At 40.6% G+C, this 23,222-nt stretch overlaps 1 protein-coding gene across 3 annotated transcripts in view; it reads right to left on the reverse strand.

Moving 5' to 3' along the window:
- FARS2 (phenylalanyl-tRNA synthetase 2, mitochondrial) overlaps positions 1–23,222 on the reverse strand; it is a 388,905-nt gene that overhangs the window by 146,624 nt on the left and 219,059 nt on the right. For 2 of the 3 annotated variants that reach the window (XM_043508366.1, XM_043508367.1), the window contains one exon: positions 16,257–16,417. In XM_043508366.1, the coding sequence (XP_043364301.1) occupies positions 16,257–16,417 (161 nt within the window). Of the gene's footprint in view, positions 1–9,778; positions 10,672–16,256; positions 16,418–23,222 lie in introns of those variants that run through there. The other variant, XM_043508368.1, reaches the window with a different exon arrangement.

Genomic DNA, 23,222 nt, shown 5'->3' on the forward strand with positions numbered 1-23,222 from the left:
AAACACCTCCATTCTTTCACTTTTTGTTGGCCTTGTCAAGTAAGGTCTCTTACTAGGTGTCTGTGTAATGCCTAGTGCATCGGGACCCTGATCTCAGGTGTGGCCCTAGGCTCTGCTGCAATAGAAATAAATAACAAAACAAGCAGCCACTGGGAAATGAAACTCACTTTGTGCTGAAGAACAATACACCTACAACAGACTGAAACAACATGCTGCTTAATATGGCAGTGAAATAACTGAGATTCCAGAAAACCACCTTGGCAACAGAACCCATCTGTCAAGACCTAGAGGTGTGCAGCATTTTATATGAACCGCTCTCCACTTCCCTCCCCAAATGTCAGTTTATTTTTGTACCCTTCCCTATGAGGTGCCAAAGTCTGAGGTCTTTTTCACAAGAACACCAGCTCAGAACAATTCAGGAAGTGGTAATTATCTGCATGTGTAGGTACGTTAGGAGCTCTGACGAATGGAGGTATCACATGATATACTAGATCAAATCACACAGTTTCCCCATCTATAAAATGGGGATAATGACTCTGATCTCCTTTGTAAAGCACTGAGGAAAGGCGCTATAGAAGAGCTAGGTATTAATTATTAGTTATTATAAACAAGTCCAAGTAATTTCCTTTAATTATAATATCATGTTCTTCAGGTGCTCCATTTTTCCTGCCCTTTACATTCCAGGTCCTACCTCCCACCTGTTCTACATTCTGAACCTAGGCAACAAATGCTAGTTATTGTAGGGCAATAACTTCCCGTGATCCTCCATAGTCCCGTGACATGACAAGTTATAGGTTGAGCCACATAGTTAATCCAAGTCAACACAGTAGTCTCATCTATGCGGAAAAATAGTCTCTGAATTTTCAGATTATAAGAATTGATAGGTGAAACTCCAAAGGTTCAAAAGTTTGGTTCCGTTAAGCACTGAAAGTATGAATCCATGCCTCCTGGGGTGCGCACAACTGGGCTGGGAATCTTGTGAGGATAGGCTCTCAATATTTCTGTTCGCAAAAAGAAAAGGAGTACTTGTGGCACCTTAGAGACTAACATAAGCTTTGCTTATGCTCTAATAAATTTGTTAGTCTCTAAGGTGCCACAAGTACTCCTTTTCTTTTTGCGAATACAGACTAACACGGCTGCTACTCTGAAACCTGTGAATATTTCTGTTGTACCTTGCTTCCTTTCACTTAGGCTGAAAATGCTGCAGTGGCTTTTCTCTAATATTCATCAGAAAAATCATATAGGCCTCCACATTGGAAAGCCAGGTTTGGAGCCAAGCTACAATTTTTCTATGAAATTTGATATGAATTGGACAAACGGTTCCTTTAATTATGATACCCTAAAAGCAGGAGGGCTTATCAAAGTTAAAAAAGTCTACTAATTTGGTGTTGCCACTTAGTAGCAAAATGACAGAAAGAAGTGATAAAAATTAGTTTGTTAGATTCCCCTAGCCAAGATCTAGAGAACTGCACCATACATTACTTGATTACAATCTCATCTGAACAGTTATTAACCCCTTAAAAAGGAGTAGAATATAGTATAGTATAGTATAGCTCTCAATAGTTCAATATAAGACATCAAATGAAAGCTGGGGACTTAAACTTTTATTTTTAGAAAGAGTAAGCCTCTAGCCCTATTAAATGGGGACAGAGCAGAAAATGTAAACTGAGGGATAGGCAGAATTCTTCCACCAAAGGCAGGAACAGTCAAGCTATTTGTATAAACACACACGAAAGGAAGTGCTAGTCACCAGAGTGAGCAACCACTTCTAACACCTTTGGCAGATTCTACTTTACTGGATTCATCTATCCTGCTGGCACTGCTGTGCCTCTTTTAAGTTCCTTGCTCGCTCAATGTCCCGCACCTACACACACTCCAAACACCCCTATTTAGGAGCCCTGTACCAGCAGACCTTAGGAAATCTGTAGGAAGAGGGCTAGAAAGAGCAGAGGACGTTCCCCTTTCTTGGGGACATCCTGAGGTCTACAGGAGAGGTGAAGGAGAGATTACTTGTCTTGTACAGTACCTGGAGTTCTCCAAGAAGTGTGTCCCTATCGGTGCCCCACGTCAGGATGTACCTGTGCCTTGATCTGAGATTTTTGTCAGCAGTGTCTGCAGGTCCACACCGCCGCCCTAGACACACTTGGCTCCAGTATGAGGGCACATAGGCAAAGTGAGGACTCACCACCTCTCCAATTCCTTTTCAACCATAAAAGTCTAGCAAAAAAGACTATGAGGCAGAAGGGAAGGAGAGAGTGTAGTTCAGTACCCATAGGGGGACACACCTCAAAAAATTCTAATTATTATACAAAATAAGAAACCGCTCTCTTTTCTTCGAGTAGTGTTCCTATGGATGTTCCACCTCAGGAGATTCCCAAGCAGTACCTCAATATGGAGGAGGGTGCCAAGGATGTAGATTCAGTACAGACTGTAGAACAGTGTCACTGAAAGCCATGTCAGCTCTGTAATCAGGTACAAGAGCATAGTGCTGGGAAAAAGGGTGCACCTAAGACCAGGTGACTGCCCTGCAGATGTATGAGATATGAAGCAGTTTTTCAGTGCAGCAGCAGAGGTAGATTGAGCTCCAGTGGACTCAATCACTCTGATAAGAAGGCAAAACCCTGTAGTTCATAACAGGTTAAGTCGTTCAGTCTTTGGGTGGAAACCTGATGTCCTTTCATTCATTCATTTCTCAACTGAGATGAAAAACCATGGGGAAACCCTAAAGGGCCTAGTCCTGGGAAAGTAAAAGGCAAGAGCTCTTTTTATGTCCAGTGTCTGGAGGCTTGTTTCTTCTCTTAAAGAAAGAGGCTTGGGATAAAATCTGAATCTCCTGATTAATGTGGATTTCTGAAGAAGCAGGTAAGAAGCAAAGGTGTGGACATAGTATCACTGTATTGCTGTAGAACAGTGGTTTTCAACCTGGGGTCTACAGACTATGTCGAAGATTTCCAAAGGAGTCCACATCTCCATATGAAATTTTTTAGGGGTCATCAAATGAAAAAAAGGTTGAAAACCACTGCTATAGAACAGAGTGTACGGGGGATCAGGAATCAAGGCTGTAAGCTCCCCTACACTTCTGACTGAGGTGAATGTTTTGAGGAATGAGGTATTACAGGACTGAAAAAGGAGGGAACAGGTTCCCACAAGTTCAAACATGGATTTCCTCAGCTCATTGAGAACCAAGTTGAGAGGTCTTGAGATGGAGTTGGCTCCCTAACAGCAGGATAGAGATTGAACAGACCTTTAATAAACCTCATATTGGTTGGGTAGGAGAAGAAAGCCACTCAATAGGGGCATGTGTGTGAAAAGCTGTGATGGCAGGTAGGTGAACCTTAATGGAGCTCACCAATAAGCCTGTGATTTTTAAATTCAGCAGCTAATCAAGAATGTGTGTCAAACAGGACTCAAGTGGACATATAGATCTGTGGCTGCATGAAATCTGGAAGGTTTCCACTTCTGCAGCAGTTTTCCTTGTCATGAGTTTTCTACTATGAAGCAGTACTGTTTATACCTCTGGGGAGCAGTCTTGTTCCATACCAGAGAGCCATCTTGAAGCCATGTCTTGAGGTGAAGCACCGAGAGGTTGGGGTGGATGACGGATCCTGACTCCTGGAGTTTGCTGTTAGAGGAAGGCAGAGAGGTGGTTGCACGACATGCAAACCAGCTCTGGGAACCACACCAGTCTCAGCTATGACAGTACGATGAGGATGGCTAAAATGTCCTCCTGTTTCAATTTTCTAGACCTTGAGCAATAAAGGTGGCAGCATGTAGCAATGTGCAAGGCCAAGAGATGACTAGGGCATCTCTTCTCGAGTTGTGTCTGTGACCTCCCCTTGAGCAGAATCATCTGCACTTCACATTGGAATGTGTCACAAAGAGATCTATCTGCAGATGACCCCAGGTAAAGCATATCTCTTGGAACACGTCACTGTTCAGCTCCCACTCATGGCTGATGTGGAAATGCCTGCTGAGGGAGTCCCCCACTGTGTTGTGTACTCCTATCAGATAAACCACTGAGCAATGAATCCTGTGTGAAATGCACCAGTTCCATAGTTTCACAGATTTGGTGCTTAAGGACTCAGATCTTGCTCCTCCTAGTTGATTGATATAATACATTACCGGTCCATTGTCCAACATTATTCTGATCGGGTGGCCTCAGATGTATGGTAGGAAGTGCTGGCAAACGTAATGAACCATTTTGAGCAATAATATGCTGATAGGGAGGATCGCTTCCCAAGGGGTCCATTTGCCCTGATTTGTGAAGTTTTGAGAGAGTGCGCTCCAGGCAATCAAGGAGGCATCTGTAGTAATGGTTCTTGTGGGAATAGGCTGCTGGAATGGAACTTCCATGCACACCCTTTATGGATCCTTCTTCCAATTTAGAGAATCAAGGCCCCTCTGAGGTACAGATACTTGCTTGGATAGACTGGTTGTTGGGAGTAGAGACAGTTCTCAGCCAGGCTCGAAGACACAGAGTGTCTTGCTAACGGTGTCACAAATATACAAACTACCATATATGTCTTAGGAGTTGCAGGCAAGCCCTTGCTGTGGTTTGCAAGCTCTTTTGCAATGTTGCCATTCAGCAGGTATGCTCTGATGGTGGTGGAGTCCACTGTGGCTCCAATGAAGTCTGTGTGTTTAGTGGTGTCATAAATATAAAGGGAAGGGTAAACACCTTTAAAATCCCTCCTGGCCAGAGGAAAAACCTTTGCACCTGCAAAGGGTTAAGAAGCTAGGATAACCTCGCTGGCACCTGACCACAATGACCAATGAGGAGACAAGATACTTTCAAAGCTGGAGAGAGGGAGAAACAAAAGGTCTGTCTGTCTGTGTGATGCTTTTGCCGGGGACAGAACAGGAATGGAGTCTTAGAACTTAATAAGTAATCTAGCTAGATATGCGTTAGATTATGATTTCTTTAAATGGCTGAGAAATTAGATTGTGCTGAATAGAATGAATATTCTTGTCTTGGTGTCTTTCTTGTAACTTAAGGTTTTGCCTAGAGGGATTCTCTATGTTTTGAATCTAATTACCCTGTAAGGTATTTACCATCCTGTTTTTACAGGGGTGATTCTTTTTACCTTTTCTTATATTAAAATTCTTCTTGTAAGAAACTGAATGCTTTTTTCATTGTTCTTAAGATCCAAGGGTTTGGGTCTGTGGTCACCTATGCAAATTGGTGAGGATTTTTATCAAGCCTTCCCCAGGCAGGGGGTGCAAGGTTTTGGTGAGGATTTTGGGGGGAAAGACGTTTCCAAACAACGTTTTCCCAGTAAACCTGGACGTTTGGTGGTGGCAGTGGAAGTCCAAGGGCAATGGGTAAAATAGTTTGTACCTTGGGGAAGTTTTAACCTAAGCTGGTAAAAGTAAGCTTAGGAGGTTTTCATGCAGATCCCCACATCTGTACCCTAGAGTTCTGAGTGGGGAAGAAACCTTGAAAGTGGGTTTGAGGTAAACTTTTCTGTGTTGAACTGGAGGCCCAGTGAGTGGAATAGAGATAGGGCCTTGCTGGTTGCAGTTGGTGCCTCAAGAAATGAGACCTTTCAGAAGCTGATCATCTAGGTAAGGTAAGACAATTATACCCAGCTGGTGAAGATGGGCTGCAACAGCTGAGAGGACTTTGGGACATGGGAGAGGCTGAAGGGTAGGGCATGATATTGGCAGTGGTCCCTGACTACCATAAAACAAGAAAACATCTGTGCCAGGGGTGCTTGGCAATATGAAAATAAACATACCAAAGGTCGAGGGAAACAAATTATCTCTTGGACCTAGAGAGGGAATCATCTCTGCTAGGATTACTATTCTGAATGGCTGACTGCAGACAAAGGTATTCAAAGTCCTGAGGTCCAGAATTGGTCCCCACCCTCCATTTTTCTTCTGCATCAGGAAGTCCTGGGAACAGAAACCTTTCCCAACAAAGTATAGTGGAACAGGTTGTATCACCCCCACTGTTAGGAGGCATTGTACATCCTGTCTCAAAAAATCCTCATGAGAAGGCTTCCTGAAGAGGGGGGGCAAGAGTTGCAATGGATGGAATAGCCTGTAGAAATCACCTCCAAGATCCATCTGTCCCATGTGATGAGTTCCCAGGAAGTTAGGAAATGGGAGAGATGATCCCAATAAGGATGAATGGGGGGACCGATGCAGCATAGAACCTGGAGCGGGAGACAGGATACTGGGTTAGTTGGACCACTGGTCTGATGCAGTATGGCCATTTTTATGTTCTGATGAAAAGGCGTGCCCTTCACGTCTGGCTACAGATGATGGTACTGACAACAATTTCAGCTTGGCTTTGGAGACCTTATGTTTCAAAAGCACTGAGTCTGGTGCTGCTTTAGGTTGTTTACCTGACAGCTTCTCAGTATGTGGTATGGTAGTCTTAGCCAATGGTGTGATCTCTCTGCTGGAAGGGAAGAGAGCCTTAGCTGTATCCAAATCAGGACATGAGGTCTCCTGAAACACAGACTGAGGTTGTGACTTTCTTCTTCTTTTATCCTGTTTTGGAGAATGGGGTCTTCTCTTCTCCAAGAGTCTGGATGGTTCTGAAGGGCTCCCAGGGTATTTGCTTACCGTTGCAGTAGAGATAGTCGCTGGGGCTCTCTGAGCAACCAGATAGATGATTCAGAGAGGTGAATCGGACCCCATAAGTCTGTGAGGGTACTCCATTAACAGGAATTTTAATCTATCATAAGAACAGCTATGGTCTGACCCAGTAATGGTCCATCTAGCCCAGTCTCCTGTCTGACAATGGCTGATGCCAGATGCTTCAGAGGGAATAAACAGAACAGGGCAATTTCGAGTGATCTATCCCATGTCATTCAGTCCCAGTTTCTGGCAGTTGGAGGTTTAGGGACACCCGGAGCAGAGTTGTATCCCTGACCATCTTGGCTAATAGAATTGATGGATCTAGCCTCCATGAATTTATCTAATTCTCTTTTTAACCAGGGCTTTGGAGCGGAGCCCGTGGAGCAGCTCCGGAGCAGTGGAGCTGCAGGTTTTTGCCTGGAGCTGGAGCGGAGCCAGAGCACAGCTCCAAAGCCCTATTTTTAACCCAGTTATATTTTTGGCCTTCACAACATCCCATGGCAATGAGTTCCACAGGTTGGCTGTGTGTTGTGTGAAAAGGTTTTTTTTTTTGTTTTAAACCTGCTGCCTATTAATTTCATTGGGTGACCCCTAATTCTTGTGTTTTGTGAAGAGGTAAAGAACACTTCCTTATTCACTTTCTCCATATCATTCATGATTGCGTAGCCCTCTATCATAGTGGTCTCTTTTTAAGCTGAATGGCCCCAGTCTTTTTAAGCTCTCCTCATTTGGAAGCTATTCCATACCCCTAATCCTTTTCACTGCCCTTCTCTGTACCTTTTCCAATTCTAGTATATCTTTTTGAGATGGGGCAACCAGAACTGTATGCAGTATTCAAGTTGTGAGCACACCATGGATTTATCTAGTGGCATGATATTGTCTGTTTTATTATCTATCCCTCAATTTCTTTTTTAAATCCTGAACCGATCTTACCTTTGGAAGGAATGTGAATCTATCTCAGGCAGCAAAGGCAGCTTGAATGCCGTCGCTGCGGGGAAAAGAGTTATGGCAGGTCTGGCAGGGTATGAAGTCCAAGACTTGGGCATAACCATATTCAAGGCTGTGGATCGAGGACTAAGGGACAAAAATAAAAGCTCAGCATGCACAAATGAAGAAGGGAAGGTGTGCTTAATAACCGAAAACAAAAGAAATTTGAAAAGAAAGGATTAAGCAAGAAAGGTAGCAAGCTGTGTAGCTAGAGAATAGCACCACAATGGTCCATCTCAAGCTGCAGGTGGTTGAGAAGGAACTGGAGTGGTGGTAGGTCTACCCCCTTCCTGTATACCTTTGTACTAGAGCATCAGGATGTCAAGGGCACAGACACTGCTGATGAAAATATCCCATCAAGAGTGCATGGGCACACACACATCCTGATGCAGAGCAACCACAGGGATGCTACTCAAAGAAGAGCCTCATAGTGAGCTTTCAGAGTCAAATCCTGACCACTCGCAAGATTTCTCAAAGACCACCCCGAGTAACCAGAATTCCTAGAAGGAGTTTTAATCTCTTAACAAACTCCTTCTTAAATTATTTAGTTGGCTTTGTAAAAATTAAAAGGGTTCTTATCACTTAGCCTAGGGGCCCCTGAAAAGACAACCAGCAACAACCCCACAAAGTGTAGCCAAAAATCAAATTTTACCTTATTACCCTGACAACAAGCCTATTCTGGTTTGTTAGTGAGAAGCCTGCTGAGCCTACTTTGGATCATTAGGGGCTGAAGGCCCTAAGGCTGGGAGGGAAGAGAACGGTGAGGCTAGGGGAACACCAAAGGCCCAAGGGGCAAGGGCTAGGGAAGGTGCCAACTAGCCTCTCACAAAATTCATGGAGAGGGAAGTGGAGATTCGGGAGGCAGCCCTTCCAAAGAGCATCCTAAGGCTCAGGAATGTAGAGGAGAGACCTCAATATTGGTGCAAAATGATATTAATAAAATAAATACAATTTTCAACATATCAAGTCACTAAACTTGCCTGTGCCTTTACTGAAGCTTATGATCTATGTATCATTATCATCTACTTTATCTCCCAAGGGCAAGCAAATACCAGGGAAGATAAACATTTCTTTATAGCCACAAAATGTTTATTACCTCCAAGTGTGTTTACATTGTGATGGGTTGGGTCACAGAAACCCCAATGGGACTGCCATCTGATATGCTAAGACTACCTCTAAGCCTGTTTTCCCTGGCAGCTTGGGACTTCAGTGCCACGCCTGGTTGTGCGAGACATGCTAGCCTGCTAAAAAAAAACACATATCCAGGTCTGAACCACGTCCCCCAGAAGCTGCAGGCTGAACTCAAAACAGCTTAAGAAGTGCTCCTGTCTCCAACACCCAGATAACCAGTTCCCAATGGGATCCAAAGCCCAAATAAATCTGTTTTAATCTGTATAAAGCTTATACAGGGTAAACTCATAAATTGTTCACCCTCTATAACACTGATAGAGAGATATGCACAGCTGTTTGCTCCCCCAGGTATTAATACTTGTTCTGGGTTAATAAATAAGTAAAAAGTGATTTTATTAAATATAAAAAGTAGGATTTAAATGGTTCCAAGTAATAACAAACAGAACAAAGTAAATTACCAAGCAAAATAAAACAAAAACACAGCCTAATACAGTAGGAAACTAAATGCAGGTAAATCTCATCCTCAAAGATGTTCCAATAAGCTTCTTTGACAGACTAGACTCCTTCCTAGTCTGGGTCCAGCAATCACTCACACCCCTGTAGCTACAGTTCTTTGTTCTAGTTTCTTTCAGGCATCTCTTTGGGGTGGAGAGGCTATCTTCTGAGCCCGCTCAAGACAAAATGGAGGGGTTTCCGGGGGCTTATATTGTTTTTCTCTTGTGGGTGGAAACCCCTCTCCAAGATGGAGTTTTGCAGTCACCTGGGCAAGTCACATGTCTATGAATGATTCAGCTTTTTGCAGGCTGATGCCATTGTTTACATGTTAGTTTGAACGTTCCCAGGAAAGCTCAGATGTGGATTGGCATCTCTCATAGCCCATTGTTAGTTAAGCACTTCCAATTACTTGAATAACCCCTTCACGCTATGTTGACCAAATCTTATGTGCTTCCTACAGCAAACACTTTAAAAACAAGCATAGAGCCAACGCCCATAATTGCAGATATAAAAATGATACATGCATACAAATAGGATGAATATATTCAGTAGATCACAACCTTTGCAAAGATATGTTACATGGCATATGTAGCATAAAATATATTCAGGTTATGTCATATTTACACTCATAAGCATATTTCCATAAAGCATTATGGGGTGCAATGTCATATACACAGACTCTGGGATGCAGTTTTATAACTTCTATTTTGCTTTAACATTCTATACTATTTTCTTTTATACTATGTTTTGAAAGATATATATATTATATATATATATATATATGTGTTAATTATTGTGCTTTGTATAGAATGTAGATATAAGTCTGCAATTACAAACTGTAAACAGACTGCAAACAGTAAGTTATAAATCTAGAAACTATTTAGTCAAAAAAGCAAAAAGAAAATCAGAGTTATCGAAGTACAGGACAAGTCTCCTGTGTATAAGATACTGGCTTGATACAAAGATAATACTTATTTCAAGAAGATGAACCATATAAAAATTTGTGTTTTAGGAAGAGACCTGATTGTGGGCTAGGAAATGTAGGGTGAGTTATCAAAGTAATAAATATAAGAAAGCCCATACAAAGAAGTCTAGAAATATCATAATTAAAATGAATTTTATAATTACTCTAAAAACTTATTCAGAAAAAGCCTCTAGGATAAATATGTGTCATTGGAAGTGTTTTAAACCTTTTGTTTATTTCTTAAATGTTGAAATGGCAAACACCTTTCTGAAATGCATACTTGAAAATATGTTAATTAAATGCAAAGCTCCTAATACTTTTGCTATGTAAATAGTGAAATACTTCATGTACAAATATAGCAAGTTCATTTGATGTCATAACTGGTTACTAATATAAGAAGCCATTTAAGTAAAGAAATATGTATATTAATTGGGAAACTAGTTACCTGGCAATCCTTTAGCAATCCCTCATCAAACTTGTGAAGACAAGAACCACCTCTCCAAAAACTGATAAAAAGAAAAGACAATACCGTCTCTGATAACACTTTAAGAATTTAATTTTAAAAGACTACTTTGAGAACTGACCTTAACAGAGAGAACAGGGGCGTTTGGACTCATTTGAAACAGAATTTCAACTCCAATTAATCTCTGATGGAACTAAAGGAATATTTCAGAAAATTGGCTGAATAAAAAGGAGTTAAAACTAACTTTAAAAGTCATTTGATGCTTTTCTGACTCAAGAAGAACAAAGGCGAGTTAAAAAATGTTGCATATTCGTTATTCAGACTGCTCATTCAGGAGATGAAGGTGTCACCCAAGCCAACTCTAAAGGCATGAAGTAGTGAAAGAAGGACAGCAGCCAACTTTAAATCTACATAAGACAAACAACAGGTGTGTCTTCCTAATTTCATGGAAGTAGGAAGGAAAGAGTATAAAAAACTCCTCAGAAGTGAGCACACCCCTACACACACCTCCTGCTACCCGGCTTCAGCAAGAACTCTACAACTCATCTCTATAAGCAAGCTGATACAGACAGATAAGAAAAACAGAAAGGACTCAAGAAACAAACTCAAGGAATAGCTTCCCAACACTTCAACATGGATTGGTGAGAGGAAGTTAACTAAAACACTTGCCAAGAGACTAGATTTACAACTCTTGTAATGATTTTATTGGAATATGAAATTGCTATTGTAACTTAAAATACTAATAGTTAATCTGTCACTTAAAATACTAACAGTTGCTTGTTAATCACCAAGTGATTAGAGCAGTGGTTCTCAACCGGGGGTACACAGAGGTTTTCCAAGCAGGACATCAACTCATCTAGATATTTGCCTAGTTTTACAACAGGCTACATAAAAAGCACTAGCGAACTCAGTACAAACTAAAATTTCATACGACTTGTTTATATTTCTCTATATATGATACACTGAAATGTAAATGCAGTATTTATATTCCAATTGATTTATTTTATAATTATATGGTAAAAATGAGAAATTAAGCAATGTTTCGGTCATAATGTGCTGTAACACTTTTGTATTTTTATGTGTGATTTTGTAAGCAAGTAGTTTTTAAATGAGGTGAAACTTGGGGTACACAAGACAAATCAGACTCCTGAAAGGTGTACAGTAGTCTGGAAAGTGGAGAGCCATTGGATTAGACCATGTATTCCTGGAGAGGAGACAGGCTAAACACCAGTAAACAGAGAAATAGTGGGATTTAATTGGATTTAAGATTCTTAATATTTGTAACTGGCCTGTCTCGAAGACAGCTCCTTATATGGCTTCTTCTAAGTAACCGACTTAAAATATTTCCTTCAATTTCATAGGATTTAGTTAAAATTACTTTTTATTATTATTAACTAGACAGGACCCCACAGCCCTTAAATTCTTTTACCCAATCATAAACAGCCTTTAAGTATCTAATCGGACACTAAAACTGGAGTCATAATAATTTTGGGAAACAATATACTTTGATCTTAATTTACCAAAGGGAAAACATTCCTCAGAGGCGTTCACTCTGTGGGGCATAATCTCTGTTAAAAGCTCTCCACAGAGAAACATACAGAAGAGATTGTAATGGAAGTAAGCACCTTATCATTTGTGTTCAGTCACTCGTGTTGTTTAATGTCCTTTTTTCCTTCTTTTAATAATAAATTAACCCTGGCTAATAATTGTGATGATTTTCCTTGCTCTTAATCATGGTGTTCCCTAAAAAACGTTAAAGAACCCCTGTGACTAAAGCAGTGGGAGCCACACCCCAGAGTTGGCAGCAAGAGAAACAATTAGTAATAGCTGGTCTACCATTTCTTGCTTCTCTCAGACAAATATTTTTAGTAATTTTTAAAATAAAATTCCTTGGTGTCCAGCAATTTAAAATAAATAAAATTCCTTTCTACCACACAGGAGGGACACATACCTATTAAGGCTAAACAGGCACACAGGGACATTCAGGGTGTGGTGAGATTCCTAAGGCTTGCAGTAGGAAAGGTGCGGGAAGCCCAACTAACTTTATAAGACTAACAATACATGGAGGGTAGGGGCCTCCTGCTGAGCCTTCTCTAGAGCTTGTGGGAGCTGAGGGTTAGGGAGGCCCCTGAAAAAAAGACTGGAGTGGGGGTGGAGGGCTGCTAGTTTCCTTGTGGTCTCACAAGCCTCCAAAGGCCTATAGAGATTAAGGCCTTATGATGCACTCCAGCCAGTTGGGAAACTTACTCTGGTAGAGACTTCTCCTAGGTGCCTCCTAGGGGTTGCAGAGTCTTAGAATGTGTGCATTAATAAGGCTTCCCAATTGCAGACATCAGGAAGGGAAGAATGCCCCTTTCTACGCACTCTCCCCTCCACCATCCCAAGTTAGGACTTCAAAAAAATAAGGAAATTCCAACATAAAATACTTCATCAAGGTGAAGTTAAGGTTCTGTCCTTGGTTGGCATGCTTATTATCTTTCAGATATATTAGAAGTCTAAGGAATCACACAAGAAATTAGAAGTCTAAGGAATTCAGTTAACAACATTTTAAAGTATGGAAATTCATACAGTTAAGATAGCCAAATTGCCATGGTTTTGCCCCAGAAGAAACCACTGAATGTCTGAGAGGATTCACTTATAGAGGCAGAACTAAATATGCATATTTTGTTATTCTAGGTTTGCTATCTGCTAACTTAGAGAACTATAACAATCTACAAATATTAGAGGAGCACTAAGATGAGGAGAAAATTGTTTAAGGTGGTGCATGATGGTAAAACTGGGAGCAATGGCATGAAACTGAGCAAAAAAAAAAATTTCACAAGCTAGCAGGAAAATGTTTGTACTAAACTCTGTTGGACTGTGAAATAATCTGTCAGTGGATGTGGAAGATGGCCTGGCCCTAGAGTATTTTAAAATGGACAGAATTTTGCCTAATACAGTCAAAGTCCTCTCATATCCCTAATTTCTATGATTTCGCACGGAGAACAACTTTTGACTGTTACTATAGGGACCATTTTCATCTATTTCAAGAGGAGAGAAACTTTTTTTTTTTTTGGTGCTGGCATAGAAAAATTTGAAGGAATAGTCTTAGCATCACACAAGTGGTATGTTTTATGTTTTGAAGAACTTCATTTAATGATGGTGCGAGAAGAGCTGCTATTAAATCTGGTCAAGGAAAGGTAAAACACTTGTAATGAAATTTAAAACTCTCAAAAAACTTTATTTTGTCATTTTAACTTCTGTATAAGCACAATGCAGATCTGAATTAAACTGAATGCTATGTGACAAGCTACAGAGGAAATCAGGCAAATCCAGAGTCCACCCTTAGGAAACATTGCAAGGCCTTCCTCTTTGAGAAGCTTCTCAGTCATATGTGTCACACTCAATTCAAACACTCCTTTTATTCCTAAAGTCCTAGCAGCTGCCCTTCCCAAAGGAAACCCCTACCCCAAGCAGAGTTTTGACCCTGTGAAAGGAGAGGTATCAAAGACTCATGAAGTTCAACAGGGACTTCCTATTGCTAATGATTAGGCATGGAAGATGCTCAGATACAACAGTGATGGGTGACAGCATAAAATTCTAAAATAGATTAGATAAGATAAATTTCATCATCTGGAGCCTCACATCCACAATAACATTAAGAGAAGAAAAAAGTCATTTTTTCTACCAGGCTTTTCAGCTTTGACTGAGTTCTGTCAGTCATTTTCTTGGCTTGCTTTGACTGGCTGCTGCTTCCTGGAAAGTTGGAGTTGTAAGTATGTCTACTGTATTTGAATGGATGTCTGGGTGTTTCAAACCTCCAGCCAGAGTTTGATCTTTGGGAACATACTGGAATATTTAGGTTTGCTCTTGTGTAGGTCCTTTTTACAGTATTTCACGGGAGAATTGTGGACGACTTTCCCCAATCTTATATGCCAATGCGTCTTCATTGCTGGGTTATTGTACCAAAGTGAGAGCTGTTTCCACAGCTGATTCAGGTTTATCGTAAATTTTTCTTTTCATATTATATTTACTTTCAAATAATAAAAAAACCCCAAGTTGGTTCACAAATTAAGTGAGAGGAATAGTAAAGACACTAGTGTTTAAAGTCCACCTCTCCTACCTTGACATAGTACTGCTACAATTATTATCCAATTTCTCCTACAGAGACACCGGGTAAAATTTCAGTAGTTATTCTAACTTTCGGTAACCCCTTCCACTGGAGCATGATGCCAGTTGACTTGACCCTCCCTATGCCAATGGTAAAGTATACTCTGAATGCAGCACTGCCTTTCAATCAATTCATATTCAGCTGCTGTATTACTGAAATGAGTGTAGCACTTGGTCAGTTACAGAAACTTTAGGATGGTTTTGATGGTAGAGTTACTACAAAAGTGCTGCTGAAACCCCAGCTTGCAACTCACTCATAGAAGAGGCTGGAGGAAAATGCTGCTGATACATTGGGGCAAAGGAAACTTGTGATTGTTAAGTATCATTAAAAGCTATGCCCACATACACATTGAAGATAGCAGGTCACATTTCCAAACTGTTTTGTGGAAGGTTTGCCAAGCAACTGCCACTGACTTGAATGTGCATAATGTGGCTGTAACACCAAGCAGGGATTTGGGAATTTATTACAGTATTTTCAGAGGTAGCTTCCATTCAAACACAGCCCTCATTCAGGACATCACTTAAGCACATTCTTGAGTACATCCCTATCCAGGAAAAACATGTAAGCATGTGCTTCAGTGCTGTCCTGAACAGAGATGATTTTCTGAATATCCAGAGCTCAATAAAAATGTTCCATCATTGATATAAATTTATGGTAATGACAGGATTTTGCCACAGCAGCTGAAATTTTATTATGGTTTTAAATTACATTTTACTGTTGAACACAATTTTAGTTATTTAACATCCCTTCTCCTTTGGTAATGACCAAACCCTCCTACAGAGAGAAAATTATATATTGTGACAGGGTCGGGCTAGATGGCTACAGGAGAGTAATAGAAGGCAGATATTAGCCCCAGGCTAAGTAGGTCCCTTTTCCCTGGATAAGGTAACAGGAAGGTTCCAGAACAATTAGGAAACTTCTGGAGACAATTAAGACAGACAAGATGATTAGAACACCTGCAGCCAATCAAGAAGCTGCTAGAATCAATTAAGGCAGGCTAATCAGGGCACGTGGGTTTAAAAAGGTGCTCACTTCAGTTTGTGGTGCATGTGTGAGGAGCTGGGAGCAAGAGGTACTAGGAGCCAAGAGTGAGAACGTGTACTGTTGGAGGACTGAGGAGTACAAGCATTATCAGACACCAGGAGGAAGGTCCGAGGGTGAGAATAAAGAAGGGGTTGGAAGGAGGCCATGGTGAAGTAACCTAGGGAGTTGTAGCTGTCGCACAGCTGTTTCAGGAGGCACTCTAGACAGCTGCATTCCACAGGGCCCTGGGCTGGAACCCAGAGTAGAAGACAGTTCTGGGTTCCCTCCAAACCCCCCAACTCCTGGTCAGACACAGGAGGAGTTGACCTGGACTGTGGGTTCAGGAAAATGGCCAAACGAGGGCTGCCATGAAGCTCCAAGGCGAGCAAATCCGCCAATAAGCGCAAGACCCATCAAGGTAGAGGAGGAACTTTGTCACCATATATTAATATTACCTGAAAATGCACTTCTTGATCAATGTGAGACACACTAAACTGTTTCAGGAAGCGTTCATCTTCACTCCAGAACAGGCGAATGTCAGGGATATCATAGAGGATCATGGACAGCCTCTCTAATCCCAGGCCAAATGCCCAGCCAATTTTCTCCTCAGCACCAGCTGCAATAAACAAAGATAAAAACCAAGGGCTTAAGTGTGGCACATGAAAAACTGCTAATACAATGCCCATCTCTTTCCCAAGGAAGATGCTAAAGAAGCATGAAAGGACAAAAGTCTGCAATTGTCAGATGATGGAGCTAAAGCCTGATCCTCATCCCATCAAAGTCAGTGGCAAATGTGATCGAGAAAGCATGACCGAGTTCAAAAGTAAGCAAGGCTAGTGATCAGGAAGTCTTGCTCACATGGCTCTCTGGCTGCAGTTAGACTTTGAAGACACAATTAGCAGGACTGTATATTGCCTTCCTTTACATTACCTCTCTATTGTGCTTATAGGTTAAACACTTAACATTTTATTCAATTATGCTGTATAACACATACAGAAATTAGTTTACAATCCAAAGCATTTTAGTTGGGCTGATAGGCCAGGCCAGTGCACAGTTAACACTGTCACTAGCATTTGGGAGGATCGAAACTGTCCCTTTCAAGGTGACAGTAAGATCAATTCAGACCACCGTGTGCATACTTTGCAGAACAAACAGATTTAGGAAGCCGCTAGTGTTAATAACAACACCTCTACCCAGACAGCTCTCAGATCAGCAGAGGTTTTTACACCTGGAGAAAGCGGTTACTCCCAGATAAGCAAGGTTCTATTACTGTAGCAGTTAAATAATAATTAATAATTCTTTGTACTTATATAGCACTCTGTATATCACTCTGTGAGGATTTCACAGATCTTTACAGATGTTCATGAAACAAGACCCCTGTCAAGAAGGCGAATATTCTTATCTTCATTATTTACAGTAGCGTAATTTGAGGCACAAAGATATTAGAGTAAGTTTTTAAAAAAACGGAGCCTAAAGTTAGACTCCAAAATCCACATATAGACTGCTGCCTGATTTTCAACCATGCTAAGTTCCCAACAGCTCCCAGTGAAGGTCAGCCTTGTAAACAATGAAGCAATTGCCTAAATGTGTATTTAAGCTTCTGTTTTTGAAAACCTTGACTTAAGAAATGTGCCCCAGTTCACACAGGAAACTGGTCATAGAATTCCATTTCCTGATTTCTATTCCTGTTACCATCCATGGAAGAAAACTCCAGCAGGGAGCCGATGGGAGCCCTCTTGTAATTAGGATAATTGCTACCGCCTAGAGATGCACTGTCCCCATTAGTGCAGAAGAGGAACATCACATAGTCCTGGATTCTTGAGGGCAGGCATAACAAAAATTAGAAAAGAAGCATAGTCATTGTTTTGATTTATTTAATTAACCTGAACCTCCTTATGTTACTTAGAATACTGAGTCCCTCAGCAGGATTCCTGTGCGCTTTATTTATCAACTGGCTCACATTGCACTTTCCAGACAATTGCAGTGGGAGGTTAATCCACTTTATAAAGAATAATCCATAGCAGGGTTAGTTAATAGGCAGACCGTATGCCAAACCTGGACCGCCAGACACTTTTGAACTGATCGCAACATCTTTTTATTTACTTATTACCATCATTATTGGGGTTTTTATTATTTTCTCTGGAGGCAATAACTTGACAAAGAAATTGGGACCTTGGCAAAAAATAATTGACTACCCCGATCCATAGAGTCAGAACTGTAAAAACCCTGCACTATCCTTCTTAGAGTGTTCTCAGGTACAGAGTGAAGTACACATTCAGGTTTTTTGAAAGCAGACAAGATAAGAAGCAGTCTCTGCATATACGTCACACTAAAAAGGGTGTATTTTGCAAGTTTGGTTACGCCAATTTTTAGATCATATAAAGGGCAGACACAAAAAGACACAAATGTCACCAAATGACTTTGTTTTTTAAACTCATACTGAAAAAATAAAGGAAACTGAAAGCAAAGGCTGCTGCTAAATCATTTGGAAGCCACTACAGATGACTGTGTTAATTACGAAGACACAATAGCGACTCCATAAAGTTGCACTGGGGTTTGTGCTTAGCTTCTCTGCTTTGAAAATGATAATGTGCCCTCCCCAAATTTAAAGCACTTATTCTTTTAGTGTAGAATGAATTTTTGGAGAATTTTCATGTAAGACTGTTGATTAGTTTAAAAGGTACAAGTATTTAAAAACTGAGAAATTTGTATAATCTACTCTCTCAGCATATGGACGCTCCAGAATCCAAGCGTTCATTTAAAAACAATTATGTTTGTAGTCCTTACAGATGTGAAGAAAAGATGAACCAAAGCCAAATCAGTGTTACAGTATGGTCTTCCTGAACTGTATCCCTTTGCTGTCTTGTCACTTGCCTCCTTAGATGATAAACTTTTTTGGTCAGAGATCACAGGTAGAATCCCAACCATACTCAAGTCAATGACAAAACTCCCACTGACTTCAAAAAGGCCAGGATTTTACACCATATCATTGTACAGTGCCTAGCACAACGGGGCCCTGATTTACCCTCAGAGCACTACTTAATACATAATAAAAACAGAAATAGACTGCCTGAGGCAATAGCTCTGAAAGTTATGAACTGCCACTGCTTGTCTCAATAGAGGAGATAACTCTGAAACCAAAAGACGCCAATTTAAATGCCAACAACGTTAACTATTTCACTAACCAATCCATGCAACAAACCTCGATGCCAACTCTGCCCACATATCTACACCAGCAACACCATCATAGGACCTAACCAGATCAGCCACATCATCACCGGTTCATTCACTTGCACGTCCACCAATGTAATATATGCCATCATGTGCCAGCAATGCCCCTCTGCTATGTACATCGGCCAAACTGGACAGTCCCTACGTAAAAAGATAAATGGACACAAATCAGATATTAGGAATGGCAATATACAAAAACCTGAAGGAGAACACTTCAGTCTCCCTGGACACACAATAGCAGATTTAAGCAAAAAAACTTCATGACCAGACTTCAAAGAGAAACTGCTGAGCTTCAGTTCATTTGCAAATTTGACACCATCAGCTCAGGATTAAATAAAGACTGTGAATGGCGAGCGAACTACAAAAGCAATTTCTCCTGCCTGGGTGTTCACACCTCAACTGGTAGAAGAGAGCCTCATCCTCCCTGACTGAACTAACCTCATTATCCCTAGCCTGATTCTTGCTTGCATATTTATATCTGCCTCTGGAAATTTCCACTACATGCATCCGACGAAGTGGTATTCACCCACGAAAGCTTATGCTCCAATGCGGCTGTTAGTCTATAAGGTGCCACAGGACACTTTGCTGCTTTTACAGATCTAGACTAAGACAGCTACCCCTCTGATATTTCACTACTGCTCATTTGAGCAGACAGAACTAACAAAGGTAACAAATTAATCTGATGACAAATAGAACTGATGACTGTGTATGTTTTTTGATATGTAAAATTTTAGCAGAAGAAGGTCTTGATCTAGACTGTTTTTAAATATTACTAATGTGCATATTTAGAGTTATGAACAATTTAATGCATCCGATGAAGTGAGCTGTAGTTCACGAAAGCTTATGCTCTAATAAATTTGTTAGTCTCTAAGGTGCCACAAGTACTCCTTTTCTTTTTTTGAACAATTTAATAACAACTATTTCTGTTTATTCTGCAAAGTTTAACATAATATTATTTGACAAATTAATTTGTCATCACAGTATTTACTGTAAAAATACAGTGTATTTCATGTCAGTTATTTATTTTTTAGATGGAGTGGTTACCACTGCATATTTCTGCAGTATTTGCATATGGTAGTCAACTGAGAAAGCATTCTTCATCCAGGCAACTACCTTGCAAGCTTAGCACTTCAGTGGCTGACCTATCCATAAGTACCTGCTCCAAGAACTTGTCTTTCAGGTCTCCTGAACACTAGGAAGCCCACAGGAGAGAAATTGCTCTCCTGAAGACTTTCTGAATTTTAGGAGGCATACGTAACAAGGTTTTCCTCAGCTGGCTACCCTACTTGAACTTGTCAAATCCCTATGGCACCCTCAGAATACACCCCTCCTGCTGAGTCCCTTCCCCGCTGTCTTGTTTTCTACTTGTAAATTATAAGGCCCCTAGGCAGCAAAACATTTAAGCATGTGCTTAACATTAAGCATATGAATAGTCCCGTGCAGTCACAGGGACTAGAGCATATTCTTAAATGCTTGCTGAACGGGATTGCTAAGGTGCTTAAAGTACATACTTAAGTGCTTGAATCAGGGTCAAAGCATATACATTTTTAAACACACATATTTCATGAAAGTACAACAGTTTTCACTACATAATTTATACATATAAAATGTACATGAATAAAAATTAAACACCTATACTGATAAGAAATTAACTGCTTGGGGCAAGTGAGCAAGAGAAAGTGATGAGGGAGCTGGAAGTGACTGCCACAGACTTAAAGCTGGGATGGAGACAAGCTGAGGGCTCAAGAGTGAATCTGATCAGGCAGCAGGTTTAAGGGAACTGGGGAAGCAATCATAGCTTCTCTGTTTAAAATGTCACAAGCAATGGAGATAGCTTGAACAGATGTTCAAGCTTTCTCCAACTAGCTCTCAAAGCTTTTCAGGCTGCCAGGCTCTTGATGCTTCATGTGAAAAGATTTGACCTTTAAGCAGAGGAGCATCATTGAAAGTTTCCTTGCCCCATACACACAGTTTTAAAGAAGTCCTCCTCTCCCGCCCCAGGGTCAGTCTCCCATCCTGGGTTCTCAGTCCTCATAGATAAATACATTATATATATTAAAAGAAAAATCCCCGCCAGAACCACTCAAACGCCACCAAGAAATTCTCCATTACAAATCTTTGTTAATATAGAATGAAGATTACTCAAATGTATTTCAAACACAAACATGTGGACTCAAACACCAAAGAAATCATAAGTTAAGAAAAAATACAAGGCTAATAGAACACCATTCTCCAGACATTAGCCCACTACCATCACACTGTTCAGCCACTCTAACACTCTCTACTCACTCAATGTCTGTACCAAACAACTACCGATAATTTAACGTTCTTTGGGATGAACTAGAAGGTGCTATACTCTAGTTAAGAGACATATCCTGACCTGCCAAAGCCGAGGGGTTAAAGCTACTGAATCCTTTATTACAGCTATGGATAGAGATATACATTTTTCTAAGGAAACAAAGAGCTTAAAGCCCTGGGTGAGATTTTCTACCACTTACAATTTTTAAACTCTACTTTGTAACAATTTTAGGATCAGGCTAACATTCTCTCATATGCATCTCAGTCATGCTTACTTTTATACCTACACTGCTTTTTATTATACAGTTTCCTCATTACTTCTATCAAATTGCCAGTAAGGAATTAGTTTATTCAAGACAACTAAACTGAGTCTTGAAACTATGAGAAGGGGCAATTACTAAGAGGTGAGAAAAACTAAACCAGTGGTTTGCATCTTGCAGTCAAATCAGCACAGAGCTCCAGCCCCTCAGGGCCATACAGGTAGTATCGGGTGTGGCCCACATTGGTAAAAAGGTTAAGAACCACTGAACTAAACTCTGATCTTAAGGTTGAAGCAGTACCAGGAGTGGAAAAACAGACTGGGTACAGTATGTGCTGTAAATCAATGAATCCAAATCTGGCAGACTAAGGATTGGAGCGAGATAATAAAGATCTCTCTCCCCCTCCCCCCACTTTAAAGATTTTTATTGACTGTTAGCTTGATCACCTTTACTGACTGAAACTGCGGGTAGAGATGTGGACTCTCAAGTAGCCAGGACCCAACTATTATGACTTAAATTCCACTCAGAAACTAATCTACAGCCAGACAATACTACAGAACACAGTGTAATGAGCTCTCTGCATGAAACATTGCTTAACATGTAGCCCCATGTCACAGTACTCTAATCTTGAGGTGAGAAATGCAAGGTAGGAATTAGAAAGAAAAGGATGAACTCTTCTTGCCAAGCATAGATGACGAAAAATAGTCTTGACTACAGCTATTACCTAGTAGCAGATGAAGATCTAATAAAACCTCCAAATTGTGAACATGAGTGATAAATCACAAACACACTTCCTCAATCAACAGGGCTGATATACTTCTCTGCCATTTCTCCTGATTGCGTCCCTGAATGTATAAGCATTATTCCAGTCTTATGTGCATTGACCCTCTGCCCCACATCCTCATTCAAGCTCCAATTTCAGCCAAAGGCTCAGGGCCTGATTCTTCATTGTGTTTTTTTTGGGTGTAAAATCAAATCAAATGATAGAATCTTGTACTCTATTTACCCTGGTATAAGGGACTACACAGGGGTCAGGCACTGAAGACCTGCACCAACTGGGGTAGATCAGATGGAGACACAGCGTTAAGGAGAATAAAAACTGTTAAGGTGATTCTTCTCAAATTCCTCTTTAATTTAAAGAAAGAACTCTCCTCTCCAGGCTGAAATCTTGCATGCATGCTGATATGTATTTCTACAGCTGAGTTAGAAACACCTCAGACAAAGACCTGAGTCCATATTTTACATGTCCCAAGGAATTGTTAATAAGCACTGGTTTTAAAATGATTTCTGAAAACCAGAGTTACACAGTGTTTGGCTAGTCAGTATGGACTAAGATCCATATTCTAAATAAGGGCCAGAGTGATCAGACAAAGTATGTTTAAACCATGTTAGAAAGAAATAATTTTTAATCTAGTGTTCAAAAAAAAAGTTTTCTGGTATGGGTAAAACTCCATTATGGTTTGGGGACAAAGGATCCTATAAAGGAAATGCCAACACAGCAAAAGTCGCCAGTCTAATATAGATGCATCTAGGAACAGGGTTAGAAAAGCATTCCATAATGAGGTCAGATGAACAGAATGTTAATCAACTGATGCTGAAAACTTATTTAAAGTTGTGCTGAACTGATCTCTT

This window comes from Dermochelys coriacea, chromosome 2 (assembly GCF_009764565.3).
Source record: "Dermochelys coriacea isolate rDerCor1 chromosome 2, rDerCor1.pri.v4, whole genome shotgun sequence".
NCBI classification, from domain to species: domain Eukaryota; kingdom Metazoa; phylum Chordata; order Testudines; family Dermochelyidae; genus Dermochelys; species Dermochelys coriacea.